The 22,457-nt window shown below is 41.0% G+C and overlaps 1 protein-coding gene and 1 non-coding gene across 2 annotated transcripts in view; both read left to right on the forward strand.

Moving 5' to 3' along the window:
* LOC132835117 (serine/threonine-protein phosphatase 2B catalytic subunit beta isoform) overlaps positions 1-22,457 on the forward strand; it is a 113,591-nt gene that overhangs the window by 53,189 nt on the left and 37,945 nt on the right. The window contains exons 4-6 of the mRNA XM_060854448.1: positions 6,712-6,823; positions 8,526-8,671; positions 22,227-22,366. Coding sequence (XP_060710431.1) covers positions 6,712-6,823; positions 8,526-8,671; positions 22,227-22,366 — 398 coding nt within the window. The remainder of the gene's footprint in view (positions 1-6,711; positions 6,824-8,525; positions 8,672-22,226; positions 22,367-22,457) is intronic.
* Positions 6,936-7,073, forward strand: LOC132835121 (small nucleolar RNA SNORA84). Its single transcript, XR_009647286.1, has one exon. It is a non-coding gene; the product is annotated as a small nucleolar RNA SNORA84 (small nucleolar RNA).

Below are 22,457 nucleotides of genomic sequence, written 5' to 3' on the forward strand. Positions count from 1 at the left end.
AGTAAAATGAAGATTATGTGGGTTAGCTTGATCTTGGAGTAGAATGAAAGTCGGCACAACATTGAGGGCCAAAGGGCCTGACCTTCTTGGTACACTGATGGTATTAGTGAAATGTCTGATCCTCTCCCTGAAGTGGAATTTCCATGATTTCTCCATTTCCTAATGTCCAACTCTGACTGCACCCTTCCTTGACTTCTGCCATTTCAGGCAATAATATAGAAACTAATATTCATTAGAAGCCTATTAACTTTCACAGCTACCTCAACTGCATTTCTTCACATCCTACATCCTATGAAACTCCGTTCCATTCTCCTAGGTCCTCTGTCTCTATCAAATCTATTCTGATGATGTGAACTCCAAGCAGCACAGCTGAAATGCCTTTACTCTCAACTAAAAATTCCCCAACCATAGTTGACAATGCCCTCAACTCTGCCTGTCACATTAGCTGCACTTCTGCTCTCACTGCTTCTCTTTTTTTGTTTCCTAGAATCATGATAGGGTTCCCTTCATTCTCCTCTTCCATCTCAAGATTTTCCATCTCCAGATTATTCACTTTCAGAAATTTCTGCCACCAAACTTAATTCCCAACCCTCCCCCCTCCACCCCACCTCCAAAACCTTCTCTCTCCTTTCAGCATTCCAAAAGGACTGGTCTTCCACGATATCCTGCTGTACTTCAATCACTCTAATGCACCTCCACTTCCCATGGTACATTCCCATGGGAATGCTAATGTCGCATCTACCTTTTTTAAAAAATCTCTCTCTTCATTGAGCAAGGCTCCAAATACTCATTCTATATGAGACAGTGACTTAAGTGCACTCTCAACTCAGTGTGGTTTTCTCTGCATGGGGGAGGCAAACCAAAAGTTGGGTAATTCTACTACCACTGCTGGCTGTGTATTCCACGCACCCACCACCCTCTGTAAGGAACCTATCTCTGAAAATTATGGCTCCTTGTAAAATCACAAAAAGGGCTATATCAGCTACTTTTCACCTTGAATGGTGCCCAGTTTACCTCATTACCCTGGAAGGGGATAGTGCCTTAAAAATGTGAAAAACAGGTGAAGTTAACGGTTTCAAGCTGCTACATGGCAATAAACTGATGAGTGGTTTTTCTTCATTAACGGGAATTTGCAGTATAGCCAAACAGGCATTGTCCCTAACCATACAAATGAGTACTGAGATGCAATTTCACCACCAATGTGATGCCAAGTACATGGGTTATACATCCCATTGACTGTTGGACTGTAACAAACAGCATGTTCTGTTCAATTGCAAAGGATAGCATGTTGATCATGCTCATCCAGCCTGTGCTGGCAACCATGTAGACAACATATCCATCAATTGATGTGATTCTGTGATTGGACACGTGTCAGCAATTATACTGGAACCAATTTTAAAATATCAGCAAAGTTCACTAACAGAGGTAGCTTTTACAGATGAGGGATGTCAATATGTGCCAAATCTGGTATTGCTCAAATCCTGGCGCATATTTCTGCAGATTCTGCTATGAACAATCAGTCTCATCGGATTCTCAGTTAGTGCTCCCCCAGGTAGTCTGTGTAGAATTTAATGCACAGTGTTCAAGAATGGAAGCGCTCTGACTATATTGATCCTGGCTCCAGAACTGGCTGTAAGGCTCCAACCACACCTTAAATGAATTGAACCTTGCCATTTTGGGACAGTTTCCCAGGTTGAACAGAATCTTTGCCCTCATACACTGGTTAAGGTACTGCTTGAAGTAGTCCTATGCATGTTTTTGTTACGTTATTCTCTCTCCCATGTTTAATCTCACTGTCTCAATTAATAGGAGCTAATTAAAGTCTCCCAAACAATTTTATTTCCATTCTTGTTTCTAGCCTGACTGCAGATTTCCTCTTTGATTCCATGTTCACAATTTGGAGGTTGCAAAACACCCTTTTTTTAAAAAAGACCTTTTTATACTCTTTGAACTTCTATGTCATTCTGTATTCCTTCCTTATCTACATTGGCATATGTTCCCTGTTATACCAGTGTTGCTACTCCATCTGTTAACTTACTTTTTCCATACTTTCTCCATCCCATCTGAATTGAATTTTTGTGCCCTTTTTTTTTCCCCCTTTTCATCTAGTTTGGAGCCAGATTTTGATTGAAGTCTAGATCTTCCTGTAACTTATAAATAGGAGTCAACTATTCAGGTGATTAGATATTTCCTATATTTAATGAGATTATAACTAATCTGTGATAGAACTCCTCTTTTATGCTCTAAAGCTTAATATCTTAAAATATTAAGACTTTAAATTCATGTAGCTGACGTCAATTGCTGTAAATAGTAAATATTTGCTTATACTTTGTCCAGTTTATTTGATTTTTACTTTATTAAACACAGCATTTTTAATGACTATTGTACTCCCTGTCTTCTCTTCAGTATCTCTCTGTTCATATATCACCCATTTGTTTTATTCCTCATAGCTCCTTGGCTAAATTGTTTCTGCATGAAAATTATCGCTAATTATTTCACCCGTATCTATTAACTGTTCCTGGTTGGTTGTTTCTTCCCAGGTCTTGTCCAGTTTAGTCTAATACCTTACCACTTGCATTTTCAAGCATGTTGCTGTTTGCGCTATCCCTGTTCTGATGTAGCTATCCTCAGAGGAGGACCCATCTGTCTTAGAATTAATGCCAATGCCTAACAGTGAGCTCCTCTCCTGTCATAGCTTATTAGTCAAGCATTAACTTCCCTTTCTAATCTCAAATGTGAATGGGCAAGTAAATCCGATATTGCCACCTGTCAAGTCCTGATCTACTGTTTCCTAATCTACAAACATCTTTCAGGACTTGCAGATATCTTTGCTTACACTGTCCATTGCCATAGACCACAACACCTAATTGCTGTCTCACCTCTGAGAAAATTATCTCCAGTTTATACAATATTAATATATCTAAGCAATTCATTAACAGAAGACCAGAAAATTGCTCTTAATTACGCTTGACAGACAGTTAAGTGTCAACTGACCTGTAGGTACAGAAATTTAAATTTGAGAGTTAGAATCCCGAGGATGATTATGCCAGCTGCCTGCCATTTCTAGACTCAGTCATACAGCGTGGCAACATGCCCTTCAGTCCTACCAATCCATGCTAACCATAATCTGAAACTGTCCCACCTCCCTGTGCTCCAAAAGTTTATTATTCCTGTACCTGTCAAAATGTCTTTTAAATGATGTAAAAGTGCTGGAAAAGCACAGCAGGTCAGGCAACATCTGAGGAGCAGGAGAATTGACGTTTCGGGCAAAAGCCCTTCATCAGGAATAGAGCCAAAACGTCGATTTTCCTGCTCCTCGGATGCTGCCTGACCTGCTGTGCTTTTCCAGCGCCACTCTGATTTAAACTCTGGTTTCCAGCATCTGCAGTCCTCACTTTTGCCGTTTAAATGATGTAACTGTATCTGTAAACACTGCTTCCTCTGAAAGTTCATTCCACTCATGAACAATTGTGTTTAAAAAAAGCCGCACATGTCTCTTTAGTTTTTCTCCTCTCTCTTTTTTAAAGAAAAAACAAAAAGCCTCCTAATCTTGAAAATCCTCCACTCTAGGGAAAAGGCACCTATTCACTTTATCCTCCCTCCTCATGATCTTACGCTGTAGTGGAAAAATGTCCCAGTTTATCCAGCCTCTCCTTAACTCAAACCCTCATATCTGCCAACATCCTGGTAAATACTGGATTAGGTGTGGCACAGTGGCTCAGTGGTTAGCACTGCTGCCTATCAGCGCCAGGACCTGGGTGAGATTCTAGCTTCAGGCGATTGTCTGTGTGAAGTTTGCACATTCTCCCCGTGTCTGTGTTTCCTCCACGTGCTGCAATTTCTTCCTCCAGTCCAAAGATGTGCAGGTTAGGTGAATTGGCCATGCTAAATTGCCTATAGTGTTCAGGGATGTGCAGGTTTGGTGCATTAGTTAGGGTAAATGTAGGACAATAGGTTAGGGGAATGGGTCTGGGTGGGTTACTCTTCGGAGGGTTGGTATGGATTTGTTGGGCCGAAGGGCCTGTTTCTATACTGTAGGGATTCTACGAATTCTCTTCGGTTTAATAATATCCTTCCTATAATAGGGTGACCAAAGGAGGCCTCCTAACATCCTGCCCTTCGGAGCCTGGATCACCTTTGGAATAGGATGACACTAAGTTTTCCGCACTCAACGCTGCTAACCAAATCTGACTTAAATTTCTTTGCATGCATTTTTGTTTTCATACATTATAACTGTGCCCACTGATATCGGTGGCATGCTTCTCTAAAGAGAAACTGTTCTGGAATCATAGTACTGAAAGAGGGCATTCAGCCCCTTGTTTGAAACAACTACCCCTTAGACTTTCCTGCTCTTTCCTTTAGCCCTGCTAATTTTCTTTTTCATTTGTATGCCCATTTGCCTTTCTGAAAATTGCTACTGAATCATCTTCCACCATCATTGTCAGGAAGTGTATCCGAGAACACCCTCAATCATGAGGAGCTGCCAAAGAAGAACAATTTGATACATTTAAAACTAAATTCATGTCTCACTTTACTGGTTCTTTTGCCATTTATCCTAATTAGGTTTTTCTAGTCACTTGGCAGCAATAGTTTCTCCATATAGAACATTACAGGGCAGTGCCAGCCCTTCAGCCTTCAGTGTTGCGCTGACCTGGGAAATCAATCTGAAGCTTATCTAACTTACACTATTCCATTCTTGTCCATATGCCTATCCAATATCATTTAAATGCCCTGAGAGTTGGCAAGTCTACTATTGTTGCAGGCAGTGCATTCCACAACCTTATTACAGAATAAAGAAACTACCTCTGACATCTGTCCTTTATCTATCATCCCTCAATCTAAAGCTATGTCTCCTCGTGCTAGCTGACATAATCCAAGGAAAAAGGCTCTCACTGTCCAACCAATCTAACTCTCTGATTCTTACGTCTCAATTGAGTCACCCCTCAACCTTCTCTCTAACAAAAACAGCCTCAAGACCCTCAGCCTTCCCTCGTAAGACCATACCAGGTAACATCCTAATAAATCTCCTCTGAACCCTTTCCAAAGCTTCCATATCCTTTCTATAATGTGGTGACCAATATCTATTAAAACATCTCAACTTTGAACTCGTGTGGAATTTGCACATTCTCCTCACATCTGTGTGGTTTTCCTCCCACAACCCAAAGATGTGCAGGTTAGGTGAATTGGTCATGCTAAATTGCCTATAGTGTTCACGGATGTGTGGTCAGGATAAATATAAGGTTAGGACAATGGGTCTGGCTGGGTTACTCTTTGGAGGGTCAATGTGGACTTGTTGAGCTGAAGGGCCTGTTCCCACATTGTAGGGATTCTATGATTCACCTCTGCTAATCTTCCCTAAACTTGTCTAAAATAAATGCTGCATTAAAGTAGTTGACTCTTTAAAAATATATTTAATGTCTCTGGGTAGTTTGTGTCCTAAGGTCATAATGTTATATAATTAGAAATCTTGTGCCTGATCAGATATCTATTTTAAGTCATAATTCACTGTTTCCATCTCTCCAGTATTGGCGCACTGGTTTTTGCTCTCTCCCTACTAGAGGAAGCTTCACCCATATCTGACCCATGCTGTGTCTGTCTTAGGACAGTAAAGGGACCCTCATGCTGTTTCTAACTAGTGCTGTACCTGTGCCAAGAGTATTTAGTGGAGGAGTTCCCAAATAGCAGTGCAATTGCAAGATCCAGTACAACATTCTTCTCACACCTGTAATGTAGTCTTAATGTTTTTTTGCTCTGTGGATCCAAAAGGATCTTCAAGACTTTTTTTTTTAAGTTCAATCATGTGACATAGATGAAATTGGCTGGATGAAATTTTCTCCCTGTACCAAATTCCTTTGAGAAAGTTAGTATTGTGCTGCCTTTAACTACTACAGTCCTTTGTAGATATGCATAGTGTTGTTGAGGAAGTATGTGTCAAGATTTTGACCCAGTGGGTGATGAAGAAACGACAAGATAGTTCCAAGACTGGATGTTGTGTAGCTTGGAGGGAAACTTGTAGGTAGTGGTGTTTCCACGTACTTGCTGACCGCGGCTTCCTCTGAGATAAAGGTTGCAGGTTTGGAGGACACTGTCAAATAAGCCTTGGTAAGTTATGACAGTACATCTCGTGGGTGGTGCACACTACCACTGTGCATTAGCGCTGAAAGGAGTGAACATTAAATGTTTATGGATGAAGTAACAATCAAACCTGGTTGTTCTAGTGGTGTCACGTTTCTTGAATATTATTACAACTGCACCTATCCAGCAAATGGAGGGTTTGTGACTCTATTCCAATAAACCTTTATCAGCCACCTTCAAGTCTGAAGTCAGAGATGAGTTGTTAACTGCAGAATTCCTAGTCTGAGTTCTTCTTCAAAAACCATTTATCCCCTCCCTCATTTCTGGAAGTGGCTTGGAGGGCACTGTCAAGCAAACCTTCGTGGGACTTACTTATGCTGGCGTTAATGACTCGAAGACTAGGAAATGCTAAGTCTTTCCCACTGTCTGGCGCTGATATCCATCAACAATTTTTAAACAGAAGTTTGACACAAATCACCAGTCAAGTGTAAAGTGCAAGTTAAATATATATTGCAGCATCTGAAGTATTGAAGTTAAACTGTATCTTGTTGTAACTCCTGAGTTAACTTTAACAGTAGCTGGAGGCAACTGTTGAATATGCTAACCTGAATCCTAATTAGGTGTTTTTCTTTACAGTGTGTACTCTACTTGTGGGCTCTTAAAATTCTGTACCCAAATACATTGTTCCTTTTACGCGGGAATCATGAATGCAGACACCTCACAGAATATTTCACCTTTAAACAAGAATGTAAGTAACTGTTAAGTTCTGTTGCACTATTTTGAGGCTACGATCATGACTTGTACTCTGTAGTTGTACTAAGTTTTAGATGGTAGGTGAATAGATCCTAATTCTAAGGTCTGCCCTGTGGTTACTGTAGACTGGGAGGATTGTACAGTTCTGCAGTTGTTAAAAATGGGCAAACAGTAACACTGTGATATTTGCATAGAGCCTGAAATGGTTAATCTTCAGTCTCCATAGCCCGGTCGCAGAAACAGTGAATTGAATAATTACGGTTGTTTTTCCGATTTGAGTTGCCTTAACTTTTATGGGGAAGGTTTTTCCCATATGGTTGATAACAACTGTATTGGATAGCTCTTTGATACTTGTGCATCCAAGTCAAATTTTTGAGGGTTGCCTTTTAGTCTGGTCTTTGGGACACTGGAGCAGCTGTTGTTGGTGATTGGTCTCTGAGATAGAATAGTTCATAGTGGAGTTTCCTCTCCTTATGGGATGGGAAAATTATTTCTTGTGACAGGCCATAAAGTGTATAGCTGAGCTGATTTGCAGCAGAGTGTACCCATTTCACAAAGAATGGCCGGACCTTGCTTTTAATTCCAGTCTCTTTTTTTGAAATTAATTGGTTGTGGTTGCAATGACGCTTGGCCTGTGCACCCAAGCTGGTGGGTGATTAAATCTGTCCGGCTGTCAGTCCTGGAATGTTAGAATGCAAGTTGAGGATAGCATCGAGCAAGGCTGTTGGGTGCCTTGTGGTTGTGTGTCTTGGCTCACTCTCACTACCCATTTCCGACATGGGAAGTGTTATTTTAGACCATTGTTCCTGCTTTTTTCCCCATACCCTTTGATATCTTAAAACCTAGAAACTATTGTTTAACTCCTCGAAAACATTCAATTCTGTGGCAGAGAATTTCAACTTACCACACTTTGGGTGAAAACCTTTTGTCCATCTCAGTCCTAAATTGCCTACCCGGTCCTTAGATTGTGACCCTTGGTCATTGAGAATATTCTTCCACGTTTACCCTGTCTAATCCTGTTGGGATGTTGTAGGTTTTTATAAGGTCAAACTTTTCTTCAAGCTCCAGTGAGTATAGTCCTAACTGACTCAGTGTCTTGGGTTATTTGGGAGTTATATCACTCGACAAAAACAATGACATGAGGGTGGCACGGTGGCTCAGGGAATAGGGTTCGTTTCCTGCTTCGGACACTGTGTGGAGTTTGCATATGCTCCTTGTGTGGGTTTCCTCTGGGTGTTCCAGTTTCCTCCCATAATCCAAAGATGTGCAGGTCAGATGAATTGGCCATGCTAAATTGCCCATAGAGTTAGATGACTTAGTCGGGGTAAATATACGATAAGGGACTGGGTCTGGATGGGTTACTCTTTGGAGGGTCGATGTGGACCTGTTGGGCGGAAGAACCTGTTTCCACACTGTAGGGAATCTAAATCTTAAAAACAAAAAGGGGGGAAGAGGAAAAAGAAACACAAACTATTGTCTGGTCATGACGTTATAATAGTAGCAAGATCTGTGCAGTTGAAGCTCTCTGTTTGGAACCCTATGAGTAAATATTACAAAAGATCTCCTAGTGAGAGGGGAAGAGGAATGTAATAAATGTTACCAATAGTATGCAGATGATTATGAATATTTATTTATAGTAGTTTTTAATAAGCACAAATGCAAGACTAAATTATTAATGTATTCTTTTTTAAAAATAGGTAAAATCAAGTATTCTGAAAGAGTATACGATGCTTGTATGGATGCTTTTGACTGCCTTCCCCTTGCTGCACTTCTAAACCAGCAGTTTCTTTGTGTCCATGGAGGACTTTCTCCAGAAATTCATAGTTTAGAAGATATTAGAAAAGTAAGTACTTTATCCTTTGATCACATCCATAATGTATATGGATGTTGCAGTGGCTGCACCTCAGGAGAGTATGAGGAGGAATTATTTTTTAAAAGTTAAAAATTTCAGAGCTTGTGTTGTTAATTTTGATCACTATTTTGATCTTTCCCATGGACTTGTGTTACGACATGGAGGTGAACCCCTCTTAATTAAACCAAACACCCAGGAAGGTTCACCTTGCCTCGTGATTTGTGAAAATGAGTGACAGAACACTCAAATTCCACTATTTAAAGAAAATAACATCAATTTATTTTTTTAACTTTCATTGTGAACATTAATCAGCTATTCACAACTCTAAGCCCCCCTTTTTCTCTTAACTGCTTATTATATGCCTCTTACTCTATAACAATACAATGTTCCCATAAGACACTTAGTAAAATTAGTCCAACTTGAATTTCAAAACCACACAGCTACTGTTGTCTTCTGTGTCTTTCTTGTGACTGAAGATCTCTTTGGTCGCTGTCTGTCTTTTTATTGAATATGTTTCAGATGAAAAGGTACCTTTGATAGTGTGTGTTTCCTTATTTGTTGGAGAGCAAGATGTTAACTCTCCGTGCGTTTCTCTCTTGATGGTAGTTGCTCTCTGACCAATTTTTGAAAGGATGTTCCCCCCCCCCCCCCAAAACAAAAGCATCAGACTGTCTCTTTGGTTTGACGTTAGCTAAACAAATTTAAACTCGATTGGGTTTTAGTATCCTGGGGCATAATTTTAAGCTGGTTAAATTCAATTTGTTATCAAAATTGCAACCAAAATTCAGGTATACATTTAACAACCAAATGTTACATATTTTCAGTTTTCCAGTACACTCTGGTACTGCCAACTAGTCATATACACAGGTGCTTATAATCTCCGTTCAGAACAGCATTCACTCTCTCTTAAAGGTACGGTACAAGTACTTCATAACACTTGGGTGATAACCAAAGTTCAAAAATTAGTTCTTTATCAATTGTTCAGCATTTATGTTTGAATAAGTTACTACTTCCATCCCACAGGGGTGAAAGCCCCTTGGAAATTCCTCCTTCAGAAGTTTATATTCTGATGCAGTCCATTGAGTAATAGCTAATCAATGTTTATTTGTTGATCCATTCCCTCAATGTCTTGTAGATTTTACTTGTTTCCATAAGAGGACCATAAAATGTGGGAGCAGTAGTGATAATTCTCAACTCCATTTTCTGCTTTATCCCCATAACCTTTGATTCCCTTTTGATTAAGAAATCTATTTACCTCCGCCTTGAACAAACTGATCCAGCGTTTTGCCCCAAACCAACCCTCTGCAGTAATGAATTGCTTAGGTACACTACCTTCTGAGAGGGAAATTCCTTATCTTTGTATGTAATGAGAGGTTCCTTACTCTGATCCTAGACTGTTCCACAAGGAAAAACAACCACTCTGTATCTACACTGTCAGCCCCCTCCACCTCGAGAATATTGTATATTTTGAGAAGTCACCTTTATTCATTGAGCTCCAATGAGTACAGGCCCAAGCTACTCAACCTCTCATCATATACCTTCCTACCTGGGCTCAATGTAGTGAACCTTTTCTGGATTGTCTGCAATGTCAGTATATCTTTTGTTACATAAGAGTACCACAATTGTTCAGCGTATTCTAGGTGTAGTGAACACTAGGTGTAGTGTCAGTAACATCAGTTAGGTTCAGCTTGTGGTAGCTTGTTTACATGTTTAGATAAGCTCTTCAACACTCTGTCATGTAACCCTACTAGCAGTAGAAACAAATTTAACTTGCACGATTTGAACTCAATCAGATAAGCTGTTTTCTTATATTTTTAACTGTCATATGACGTTGGTTCAATCTCAGTTTGCTTATATCCTCACATGCTAACAAAATCAGAAAATGCCGGAGAAGCTCAGCAGCTCTGACAGCATATGTTGAGGAAAAAAGGGTTTATGTTCTGGGTTTGATAGGGCTCTGCATCCCTGTGTGCAGCACTTTTTCTCCCCAGACTTTCTCCATTTGAATAATATTCATCCCCTCTCTCCCTTCCAAAGGGATGACTAGAGAAATTGAGGTTTTGATTAAAAAGAAGGAAGCAAATGTCAGCAGAGATCAAGTGAATCTTTAGGTATAAAGGCATACTTAAGAGGGAAATTAGGAGGGCAAAGAGAGGACAGGAGATACTTTGTCACATAGGGTTAAAGAGAATCCAAAGGGATTTTATAAAAACATTAAGGACAAAACGGTAACTATGGAGAGAATAGGGCCCCTCAAAGATCAGCGAGGCAGGAGATGGAGATACTAAATGAGTATTTTGCATCAGTTTACTGTGGAGGAGGGCATGGAAGATACAAATGTGGGCAAATAAATGGTGACATCTTGAAAAATGTCAATATTATATTGGAGGTGATGCTGGATGTCTTAAAGCATAAAGATGGATAAATCCTTGGAACCTAAACAGGTCTACCTAGAAGTCTGTGGGAAGCTAGAGAAGTAATTGCTGGGCCCCTTGCTGAGATATTTGGATCATCAATAGTTCCAGATGAGGTGCCAGAAGACTGGAGATTGGCTGATGTGCTACTATTTAAGAAAGATGGTAAGGAAAAGTCAGGGAACTATAGACCGATGAGCATAACATCAGCGGTGGGCAAGTTGTTATAGGGAATCCTGAGGGACAGGATTGACATGTATTTGGAAAGGCAAGGACTGATTAGAGATAACTGACATGGCTTTGTGCGTGGGAATTAATGTTTCACAAACTTGAGTATTTTGAAGAAGTAACGAAGAGGAGTCATGAGAGCAGAGTAGTAGATGTGATCTAGGTGGACTCCAGTAAGGAGTTTGACAAGGTTCCTCAGGGTAGACTAGTTAGCGAGGTTAGATCACATGGCATACAGGGAAAAGTAGCCATTTGGATTCCAAACTCGCCGTTTGGATTCAGAACTAGCTCGAAGATAGAAGACAGAGGGTGGTGGTGGAGGGTTGCTTTTCAGACTGGAGGCCTGTGACCAGTAGCGTGCCACAAGGATTGGCGCTGGGTCCACTGCTTTTCATCATTGATATGAATGATTTGGATGTGAACATAGGAGGTATAGCTAGTAAATTTGCAAATGACACGAAAATTTGGACAGCGAAGGTTACTTCTGATTACAACAGATTTTTGATCAGATGGGCCAATGGGCTAAGGAATGGCAGATGGGATTTAATTTAGATAAATGGGAGGTGCTGCATTTTGGAAAGGCAAATTAAGTCTTAATGGCAAGGTCTTGGGGAGCATTGCTGAACAAAGGGACCTTGGAGTACTGGTTCATAGTTTCTTGAAAGTAGAGTCTCACGTAGATAGGATAGTGAAGAAGGGGGTTTAGTATGAGCACTTGGCTTGACTAATGCTGAAAATCTATTTCAAGTGCTTGGAGCGATTAATTATCAGACCTCCTGAGTCTGAGGTTCCTAACTTATGATGTGACTATCACTGATGTGGCGACCTTCTTATTGTTTTGCGTGTTGTTAATTGGTGCTCATTCTGGGCTAGGTGGGACCTCTGTAAACAGGATAGTCTACACCTGAACCAGAGGGTTACCAATATCCTGGGGGTGGAGTTAGTTAAACTAATTCAGCGAGGGGATGGGTACCTAAATTGTAGTTCCAGTGTCCAGGAGGTTGAGAGTACTGAGATCAGAAATATGGTTTCAAGGTTACAAGAATTCACTGATAAGCAGGAAGATGGTTTGAAGTGTGTCTACTTCAACGCCAGGAGCATCTGGAATAAGGTGGGTGAACCTGCAGCGTGGGTTGGTACCTGGGACTTCAATGTTGAGGCCATTTCAGAGACCAGCATAGAATAAGGACAGGAATGGTTGTTGCGGGTTCCGGGATTTAGATGTTTCAGTAAGAGCAGAGAAGATGGTAAAAGAGAGAGGGGGGTGGCATTGTTAGTCAAGGACAGGGTTATAGGGGCAGTAAGAATGTTTGTTTGAGGACTCATCTACTGAGGTAGTGTGGGCTGAGGTTAGCAACAGGAAAGGAGAGGTCACCCTGTTGGAAGTTTTCTATAGGCCTCTGAATAGTTCCAGAGATGTAATGGAAAAGATAGCAAAGATGATTCTGAAGAAAAGAATAATAAAATAGTTGTTCGGGGTTTTTAACTTTGAAAATATTGACCGGAAGTACTATAGTTCGAGTATTTTAGACAGGTCAGTTTTTTGTGCAATGTGTGCAGGAGGGCATCTTGACACAGTATGTAGACAGACCAACAAGGGGCGATGCCACATTGGCTTTGGTACTGGGTAATGAACTCAGCCAGGTGTTAGATTTAGAGCTGGGTGCACACTTTGGTGATAGTGACCACAATCAATTATATTTAGTTTAGCAATGGATAGAGATAGGTATATACGACAAGGCAAGAATTAGTGCTGGGGGAAAGGCTTTTATGATGTGATTAGGCAAGATTTAGGATGGGGGTGGAAACTGCAAGGAGTGGACACAGTTGAAATATGGAGCTTATTCAAGGAGCAGCTACTGCGTGTCCTTGATAATTATGTACCTGTCAGACAGGGATGAGTAAGGAAGCTGTGGTTTACTAAAGTAGTTGAATCTCTTGTCAAAAGGAAGAAGGCCTACGTTGGAATGAGATGTGAAGGTTCAGTGAGGGTGCTTGAGTTACAAGCTAGCCAGGAAAGACCGAAAGGGAGAGCTAAGAAGAGCCAGGAAGGGACATGGGAAGTTGTTGGCAGATAGGATCAAGGAAAAACCCTAAAACTTTATATAGGTATGTCAGGAATAAAAGAATGACTAGAGAAAGATTAGGCTCAATCAAGGACAGTAGTGGGAAGTTTTGCATGGAGTCAGAGGAGGTAGGGGAAGCGCTAAATGAATATTTTTTGTCCTTTTCCAAAGTGAATAGTGACGATGTTGTCAAGAGGTGCTGAGATACACGCTACTAGACTAGACGGGATTGCGGTTCACGAGGAGGTGTTAGAAATTTTGGAAAGTGTGAGAATAGTAAAGTCCCCTGGGCCGAATAGGATTTTTCCTATGATTCTCTGAGGTCATGGAGGAGATGGTCAAGCCTTTGGCTTTGATTTTTGTCACTGTTGTCTGCAGGGATAGTGCCGGAAGACTGGAAGATAGTAAATGGATAGGAAAATGAGACAGCCCTGGTAGTTACAGACCAGTGAGTAATGTGTAGGAAAGGTTCTAAGAGATAGGATTTATAATCATCGAGAGGAGTAAATTGATTAGGGATACGGTTTTGTGAAGGTAGGTCGTGTCTCAAACCTTAGAGTTCTTTGAGAAGGTGACCAAACAGGTGGATGAGGGTAAAGCAGTTGGTGGTATATATGGATTTTCGAAAGGCATTTGATAAGGGTCCCCACGATAAACTATTGCACAAAATACGGAGGCATGGGATTGAGGTTGATTTAGCGGTTTGGATAAGAAATTGGCTAGCTGAAAGGGTGATGGTAGATAGGAAATGTTCATCCTGGAGTTCAGCTACTAGTGGTGTAATGCAAGGATCTGTTTTGGGGCCACTGTTCGTCATTTTGACAAATGACGTGGATGAGGGCATAGATTGATGGGTTAGTAAATTTGCAGGTGACACTAAGGTCAGTGCAGTTGTGGGTAATGCTCTAGAACGTCGCAGATAACAGCAGGACAGAGATAAGCTGCAGAGCTGGGCTGAGAGGTGGCAAATGGAATTTAATGCGGAAAAGTGAGGTGATTCACTTTAGAAAGAGCAACAGGAATAAAGATTACTGGGCTAATGGTAAGATTCTTGGCGGTGTAAATGAGCAGAGAGATCTGTGTCCATGTGCATAGATCCCTGAAAGTTGCCTCTTAAGGTTGTTAAGAAGGCGTATGTTGTTAGCTTTGTTTTGGTAGAGGGATTGAGTTTCAGGGCCATGAGGTCATATTGCAGTTGTACAAAACTCTGGTGCGGCCACAGTTGGAGTATAGTGTGCAGTTCTGGTTACCGCATTATAGGAAGGATGTGGAAGCTTTGGAAAGAGTGCAGAGGTAATTTACTAGGATATTGGCTGGGATGGAGGGAAGCTCTTATGAGGAAAGGCTGAGAGACTTGACGCTGTTTTCATGAGAGAGAAGGAGGTTGAAAGGTGACTTAATTGAGAGACACAATCAGAGAACAAAGAACATTACAGCACAGGAACAGGCCCTTCAGCCCTCTAAGCTTGCGCCAATCCATATCCTCTATCTAAATCTGCTGCCTATTTTCTAAGGATCCATATCCCTTTGCTCCCTGGCCATTCATGTATCTGTCTAGACATATCCTAAATGATAGCTGGTTTTGAGAAGATTTGTAGCTCAGGTTGAGGTTCTGGATGTAGGTTTGCTCACTGAGTTGGAAGGTTTGTTTTCAGACATTTTGTCACCATAATTAGGTAACATCACCAGTAAGCCTCCAGCTGAAGCACTGGTGACATGGCCTGCTTTCTGTTTGCATGTTTAGGTTTCCTTGGGTTGCTGATGTCATTTCCTGTGATGATGTTATTTCCTGTTCGTTTTTCCCAAGAATTGTAAATGGGATCCAAGTCATCGTGTTTGTTGATAGAGTTCTGGTTGGAATGCCATGCTTCTAGGAATTCTCGTGCGTGTCTCCAATTGGCTTGTCCTAGGATGGATGTGTTTTCACAGTCTGTTAGATGCAGTGTATTCAAAAAGGACGGGTAAATATAGTCCGCCGATTTCTCAGAACAAATCCCAACAAGCGGGCAAAACTGATCCAGAAACTCTAGCCACTCTCCCCTATGTCAAAGACATCTTGAAAATGACTGCCAGACTATTCAGACCTCTTGGCATTATGGTAGCCCACAAACCCACCAACACCGTAAAACAGCAGCTAATGAACTTTAAAAGACCATATACAGTCAACAAGCAAAACTAATGTCATTTACAAAATACCCTGCAAGAACTGTAACAAATACTATATTGAACAAACAGGCATAAACCTAACCACTAAGGATACATGAACCTAACCACTAAGGATACATGAACATCAACTAGCCACAAAAAAGACATGACCCACTGTCATTAGTATCCTTACATACAGATGAGGAAGGACACCACTTCGACTGGGGCAACACATCCATCCTAGGACAAGCCAAACAGAGACACGCACGAGATTTCCTAGAAGCATGGCATTCTAACCGGAACTCTATCAACAAACACATTGACTTGGATCTCATTTACCACTCCCTGAGAAAAAGAACAGGAAATGCCGTCACACTGAAAAATGCTGTCAGCCAACCCAAGGAAACCTTAAACACATAAATAGAAAGCAGGCATACTACCAGTGCTTCATCCTGAATCTCATTGGTGATGTTACCTCGTATGGTGATGAAATGTCTGAAAATGAACCTTCCAGCTCAGCGAGCAAACTTACATCCACATCTTAAATGACACTATTGTTCCTGCCCCCACCACCTCCACTGACATTCTAGCCACCCACCACAGTCTGCTTGAAGAACTTTCCATGTATATCTTCCCTAAACCTTTCCCCTCTCATTAGATCGGATGGACAGTGAGAACTTTTTTTCCTCGGATGGTGATGGCCAGCACGATGGGACATAGCTTTAAATTGAGGGGTGAGAGATATAGGACAGATGTCTTAACTCAGTAGAAGGGGCGTGGAATGCCCTGCCTACAACAGTAGTCAGACTTGTCAACTTTAAAGGCATTTAAATGGTTCCACAGGTTGGTGCAACATCGAAGGCCGAACTGCCTGTACTGCGCTGTTATGTTCTATGCCCTTGAACTGAGGTCAGATACAAGGCAACTACATGCGCATGTGGATAATTTATGTAGGCCAGACTGGTTAAGGATAGCAATCTCCTTTTCAGAGGGGCATTCGTGAACCTGATGGGAGTTTTAAAACAATCAGATGATGGTCACCATTTTGAGACCAACTTGCAATTCCAGATCAATTGAATTAATCTCCATCAGCCTTTATAATGTGATTTTTATGCATGGCACCAGAACAGGTATTCAGAGATAGAGGTTGGGGAAATGTTGTAGCTCTAAGAGGTTTTTTTTTTAGGTATTTTCAGTGTTGGAGGTGATACACTCAAATTTTTGAGCAGTAACTACTGTTTTATAAGCTGTTGCATTGTTTCGGAACTTGGTGGGGGTGGAAAAGGAGGAAATCTTTAAAAGCAGAGGAAGTTAGACAAAGGCTGTGACAGTGACCACGTGGGAAGGGCTTCAAACAAAAAGAAACTGACACTGCTGTCTGACCCAGCATTGAGTCTGCACAGCTACTGCCTCTGCTTTTGATTTTGCCCCTTAATTAAACTTTAAAAATATAGATACTAAGGTAGCCTGGAACTGTGCTTTTTAGAGCAGTAAGATTGTGCAGTATTTTCTGGGTCTATAACTAGTTAAGGTGCAAAGAGGGCCCTGTCGGATATGGGAGATTAGGGAGAGTTTCCATGCTACTGATTATATCTGCAGGAAATATTTGCTTGCAATTCCTATCAGATTGCATGAATCGGTTGGAGTGGTAGTTAGCGGCAATAATGAATTTACAAAAGCTGTGAGGTATGGTGGGAATGTAACATGCATAGTCAGGTTTCTGGTACCAGGATTGACTCTAATATAAAAATGGATGTGCCAGGTTCCAAGTAATAGTTTGTGATAGGGGACTCTCTGTCATAGGCAGAGGCAGACATGTCTGCAAATGATGCTGAGAAATCAGAATGGTATGTTGCCAGCCTCGTGTCAGGATCAAGGATATCTCTGAGAAGGTGCAGAATATTCTCAAAGGGGAGAGGAGCCAGCAGGGTGTAGTCGTACACATTGGAGCTAACAACATGGGACGAGAAAAGGATGAGAATCTGAGGCAAGAATGCAGGACGTTAGGCAGGAATATTTTTTAAAAAAGAGGTTCTCAAGGGTAGTTGTATCTGCATTAGTCCTGGTGCCACGAGCTAGTGAAGATAGCAATAAGAGGATGGGGCAAATGAATGTGTGGCTGAGGAGCTGGTGCAGGGGAGAAGGGTTCACATTTTTGGGTCATTGGAATCTCTTCTGAGGTAGAAGTGATCTGTTTCTGAAAAGCAGATTGCACCTGAATTAGAAGGGGACTAACGTGGTGGGGAGATTTGCTTGAGCTGCTCAGGCAGATTGAAACTAAGTTGTGGGGGTGCGACCCAGAAGCACCCAGCTATAAATGTGAGGTGCTGTATATTGGAAGGGAAAATCAGGGTAGCACTTACACACTTCATGGTAAGGTCCTGGGGAATGTTGCTGAACAGAAACCTTGGCGTGCATATTCATTGTTCCTTGAAAGTGGAGTCACAGGTAGATAGGACAGTGAAGAAGGCATTTGGTATGCTTCCCTTTATTGGTTAGCACATTGGTATGCGAGTTGGAATATCATGTTGGGCTGTGCAAGACATTGGTTCGGCCACTTTTGGAATGCTATGTACAGTTCTGGTCTCCCTCCAAAGGAAAGATGTTGTGTGAACTTGAAAGGGTTCAGAAAAGATTTACAAGGATGTTGCCAGAGTCGGAGAGTTTGACCTATAGGGAGAGGCTGAATAGCCTGGGGCTATTTTCTCTGGAGCATCTGGGGCTGGCAGAGGGGTGACCTTATAGAGGTTTATAAAATCATGAGCAGTCTGGATAGGTTAAATAGACCAGGTCTTTTCCCTAGGATAGTGGAGTCCAAAACTAGAGGTCGTAAGTTTAAGATGAGAGGGCAAAGATTTTAAAGGCACACACTGGGCAACTTTTTCATGCAGAGGATGGTGTGCATATGGAATGAGCTGCCAGAGGAAGTAGTGGAGGATGGTAAAATCACAACATTTCAAAGGTGTCTGGATGGGTGTATGAATATGAAGGGTTTAGAGGAATATGGGCCAAGTGCTGGCAAATGGGACTAGATTAATTTAGAATATCTAGTCAGCATGGATGAGTTGGACTGAAGGGTCTGTTTCTGTGCTGTACATCTACCTCTCACTCTCCCCACATTATATGCTATCTACCATTTTTTTCACCAATCATCTAACCTGTCCAAATACCTCTGTCAACTCATGTTATCCTCATGACTTGCTCTCCCACTATTTTTGTCATCTGTTTCCCATGACCAAAATGTGTTGTAGCTTTTGTTTTGTTTTCATGATTTCAGTAACTGAAACAGGAATTCCTGCTTTCCCTGGGACTCCAAAATTGAGTCCTTTTTTTTTTCTTCTTGCTCCTAAATAAGCTTGTGCTGGAGACCCCCATCCTCAGAAATGTGTGCCCAATCTTTGTTTGCCTTTCCCTCATGTTCCAAGAATATGTTGTTTCCATCCATCTAAATGCTCAATTTTCCAGGTTCTGGAGTGAACTTGAATCCTACCCTCCGATATTTGGCCATGGCCCCCATAAGTACACTTTGACTACAATTGGAATGCACTCTTCGCTTTTATTATCATAACAGCTTTACTATTCCTTTATCTTTGTCTACCTCTGTGGATATACCTGATGTGCTTTCGTTCTCCTCTGCCCCAATCTTGCCAGTACATTTCTGATAGCGATGCTTGTTCCTCCTGTCAGACCCCATGCTACATTTTTCCGGAGTTTGATGTTTCTGAATGATATTCTAAATAGTACCTCACCACTATCTTCTCAAGCAGCTAGGGATGGGTAATAAATACTAGCTCATCAACAGTGCCTATGTCCCATGTGTGAGTAACAAATAAAGCACTGATATCCACTTTGTAGCCAACAGGATTCTTGTAGTTCATGCTTGGGTCGTTCATGCAGCCTGCTTGTCATGTCTGCCCTTACTGCCCCTCAACTTTCCTCCCTGACCAACCTTGTCCAACCTCTCTGTCACTTCATCCCTTAATTAAAGTTAAATAAAGGCAGTTATAAGAATATGAAGACAGAATTCTAGAACAATGTAGTGCAATACAGGCCCTTCGGTCCTCGATGTTGCAACGACCTGTGATCCTGATCTAAAGCCCATCTAACCTACACTATTCCATTGTCATCCATATGTCTATCCAATGATCATTTAAATAGCCTTAAAGTTGGTGAGTTTACTACTGTTGCAGGTAGGACATTCCACGCCTTACTACTAAGTAAACCTAATTCTGACATCTGTCCTATGTCTGTTACCCCTCAATTTAAAGATATATCTTCTCGTGCTAGCCATCACCATCCAAGGAAAAAGGCTCTCACTGTCCACCTTAGCTAAAATGGATTGGATTAAAAAGAAAAATGAAGAAGCATTAGCTAAAACAGATATTTAAAACTCAACGAAGATATATTCACTAAGAGACACTACAGAATGCTGCATGATTTATTCAAGGTGTTAAGGATGTTAAGGGTGGTATCACATTTAAAGAAATAGCATAAAATCCTGCAAAAATTAGTGATAGGCAAGAAGTTTTGGAAAACTCAAACTGAAAAACAGGCAAATGGAAATTTCGGCAGAAACCAGCTAGGAATGTTAAAAAAAAATTGGCAGTAAAGTTTCAAAAAATCTGTAAAAGAAAAGAACTGAAATGATCATTGGTTCCTTAAAGGGTGAAACTGGAATTAATGGAAAAGGGGGAGTTGGAAACTTTCAGCAAGTGTTTTGTATCCATCTTCCATAGAATACCTGCAAAGCACCACAAGTATAGTCGGAGATCAAGAAGCAAAAGGGAGGGAAGAACTGAAAAATGTTACTAACAGTAGAGAAGAAAATAGTATTACTAATCGAATGAAAGGCTGCCAAGCCTCTAAGTGCCAATGGCCTCTTTGGTGGTGTCTTAAAAGAACTCACAGCAAAGATAGTAAGGCATTGATTGTAATAATCCAAAATGTCCTTGATTTTTGGAAGGACCTAGTGGATTGAAAACATTTCTCAAGAATGTGGCAATGCACCCCAGAATACTTTTTTGTAGAATAGTAAGCCATCTTATAAATGGGGGGCTGCTGAAACCTTTGAAATGAAGAGCATTTACAAAACAATCACTCACGCAGTCTGTGGTTTCATGAAAGCGAAAACCTGTTTGACAAAGTTATTAGCATTCTTTGGAGGGTATAATAAGGTCAAGCAAGCCGAGTAAAGGGGAACCAGTAGATATAGTATATTTGGATTTCACTATTGATAAGGTGCTGTGTAATAGGTTAATGCACATGATAACTGCTTATGGTGTTGAGTCTGCTTTGTTATCTTGGTTATAAGATTGCTTTATGCTCGTTAGTCAAGGCTGCGATAAAGAAGTCATTTTCAGATTGGCAAATTGTAATGAGTGAAATGCTGGGCTTCGACAATTTACTGTCTAAAATAACCTAGATGGCGAGACTGGCTGTTGCGATGATATTTACACATTTACTGAAATGTAGGAAACACATTGCACGGTTCACACAATGAGGTTAAGTTAGCTAATTGAACAGACATTTGGCAAGTGGAGAGCAATATGAAAATATGAGAAGTTGTCTACTTTGGCAGCAAGAATAGAAAAACTAGCTATTATTTAAATAGAGAAGCTACAGAATGCTGTGGTGCAAAGGGATCAGTGTGTCTTGTATGTGAACAAAAAAAAGTGGCATGTAGTAATTAGGAAGACAAATGGAATGATTAGGCGAAAGTGAGGACTGCAGATCCTGAAGATTAGAATTGGGAGTGTGGTACTGGAACAGCATAGCAAGGAGCATCAGAGGAGCAGGTGGAATAATTCCTTTGTTGCAAGGGGGATGGAATATAGAAATAGGGAATTGCAACAGTCCTGGATAATGGTGAAATTGCATCTACAGTTTTTATCTCTTGAAATAAGGATGAGGCTGTACTTGGAGGTTGTTCAGAGAAAGTTCATTTGGCGGGTTTGCTGAGAGAAAGCTTGTGCAGATTGGGGTTTTAACCATGAATGAAAAGTGGTCTTATTAATTGTAAAATATTTGAGATAGCTTGATAGGATAGATGTGTGCTTTCTTTTGAAGGAATCAAGAAATAGGTGATAAAGTTACAAACGGAGATGAGAAATTTCTTAAAATTGGGGATGGAGGCCGAACAAACAATTATCTTGAGAAGCAGGGTATAATCAGTTGAATGTTGCTTGCCTTCACTTTAACAATCATTGCACTATTAACCACAGGCTTTACCAGGCCTCAGGCAAACTGAAGGTTAAAGGAGGCACTCGATAATCTGTCTGACTTTCTTTCCTCCCATAACATTTTTACAGCACAATTTGCTGTCAATAATTCAAGCTCATGAGGTCCAGGATGCAGGCTAAGTAACAGAATTAAACCACTTTCTTTGTAACAGAATGTATGACTTGATTGAAGTTAAATTGTAAACCAGATATTGTAAGCTCATCAGCAAAAGGACAATGTCCACAGGCTCTTCACCCAACCACTAACTCCACTTCCTCAATTAGTTATGCCTTCAGTGATGAAAGAGATACCTTCTGTATCCCATAAAGAACTCTCCACAGATCAAAATCCAACTTTGGTCAGTTTTGTAGAGCTGTCTAGTCTGGAAGTGATTACTGATTTATATCAATTGAAGCAACTTTTGTTTTACAAGTGATACTGACTTTCTAGTTTTCCCAACTTGTCTCTTTACAGTTAGATAGGTTTAAGGAGCCACCTGCATTCGGGCCAATGTGTGATTTGTTGTGGTCAGACCCTTCTGAGGATTTTGGAAATGAGAAAACGCAAGAACACTTCAGTCATAATACAGTGCGAGGATGCTCCTACTTCTACAGGTGCAGTTTGTGGGCAGGTGCACGGCTTTGTCAATGTGCATTCAGTTTGAGTTATCTGCCATTTTAAATGGATATTAATTGGACACCTTTG

The sequence above is a fragment of the Hemiscyllium ocellatum genome, chromosome 43 (genome assembly GCF_020745735.1).
Source record: "Hemiscyllium ocellatum isolate sHemOce1 chromosome 43, sHemOce1.pat.X.cur, whole genome shotgun sequence".
Taxonomy (NCBI): Eukaryota; Metazoa; Chordata; class Chondrichthyes; order Orectolobiformes; family Hemiscylliidae; genus Hemiscyllium; species Hemiscyllium ocellatum.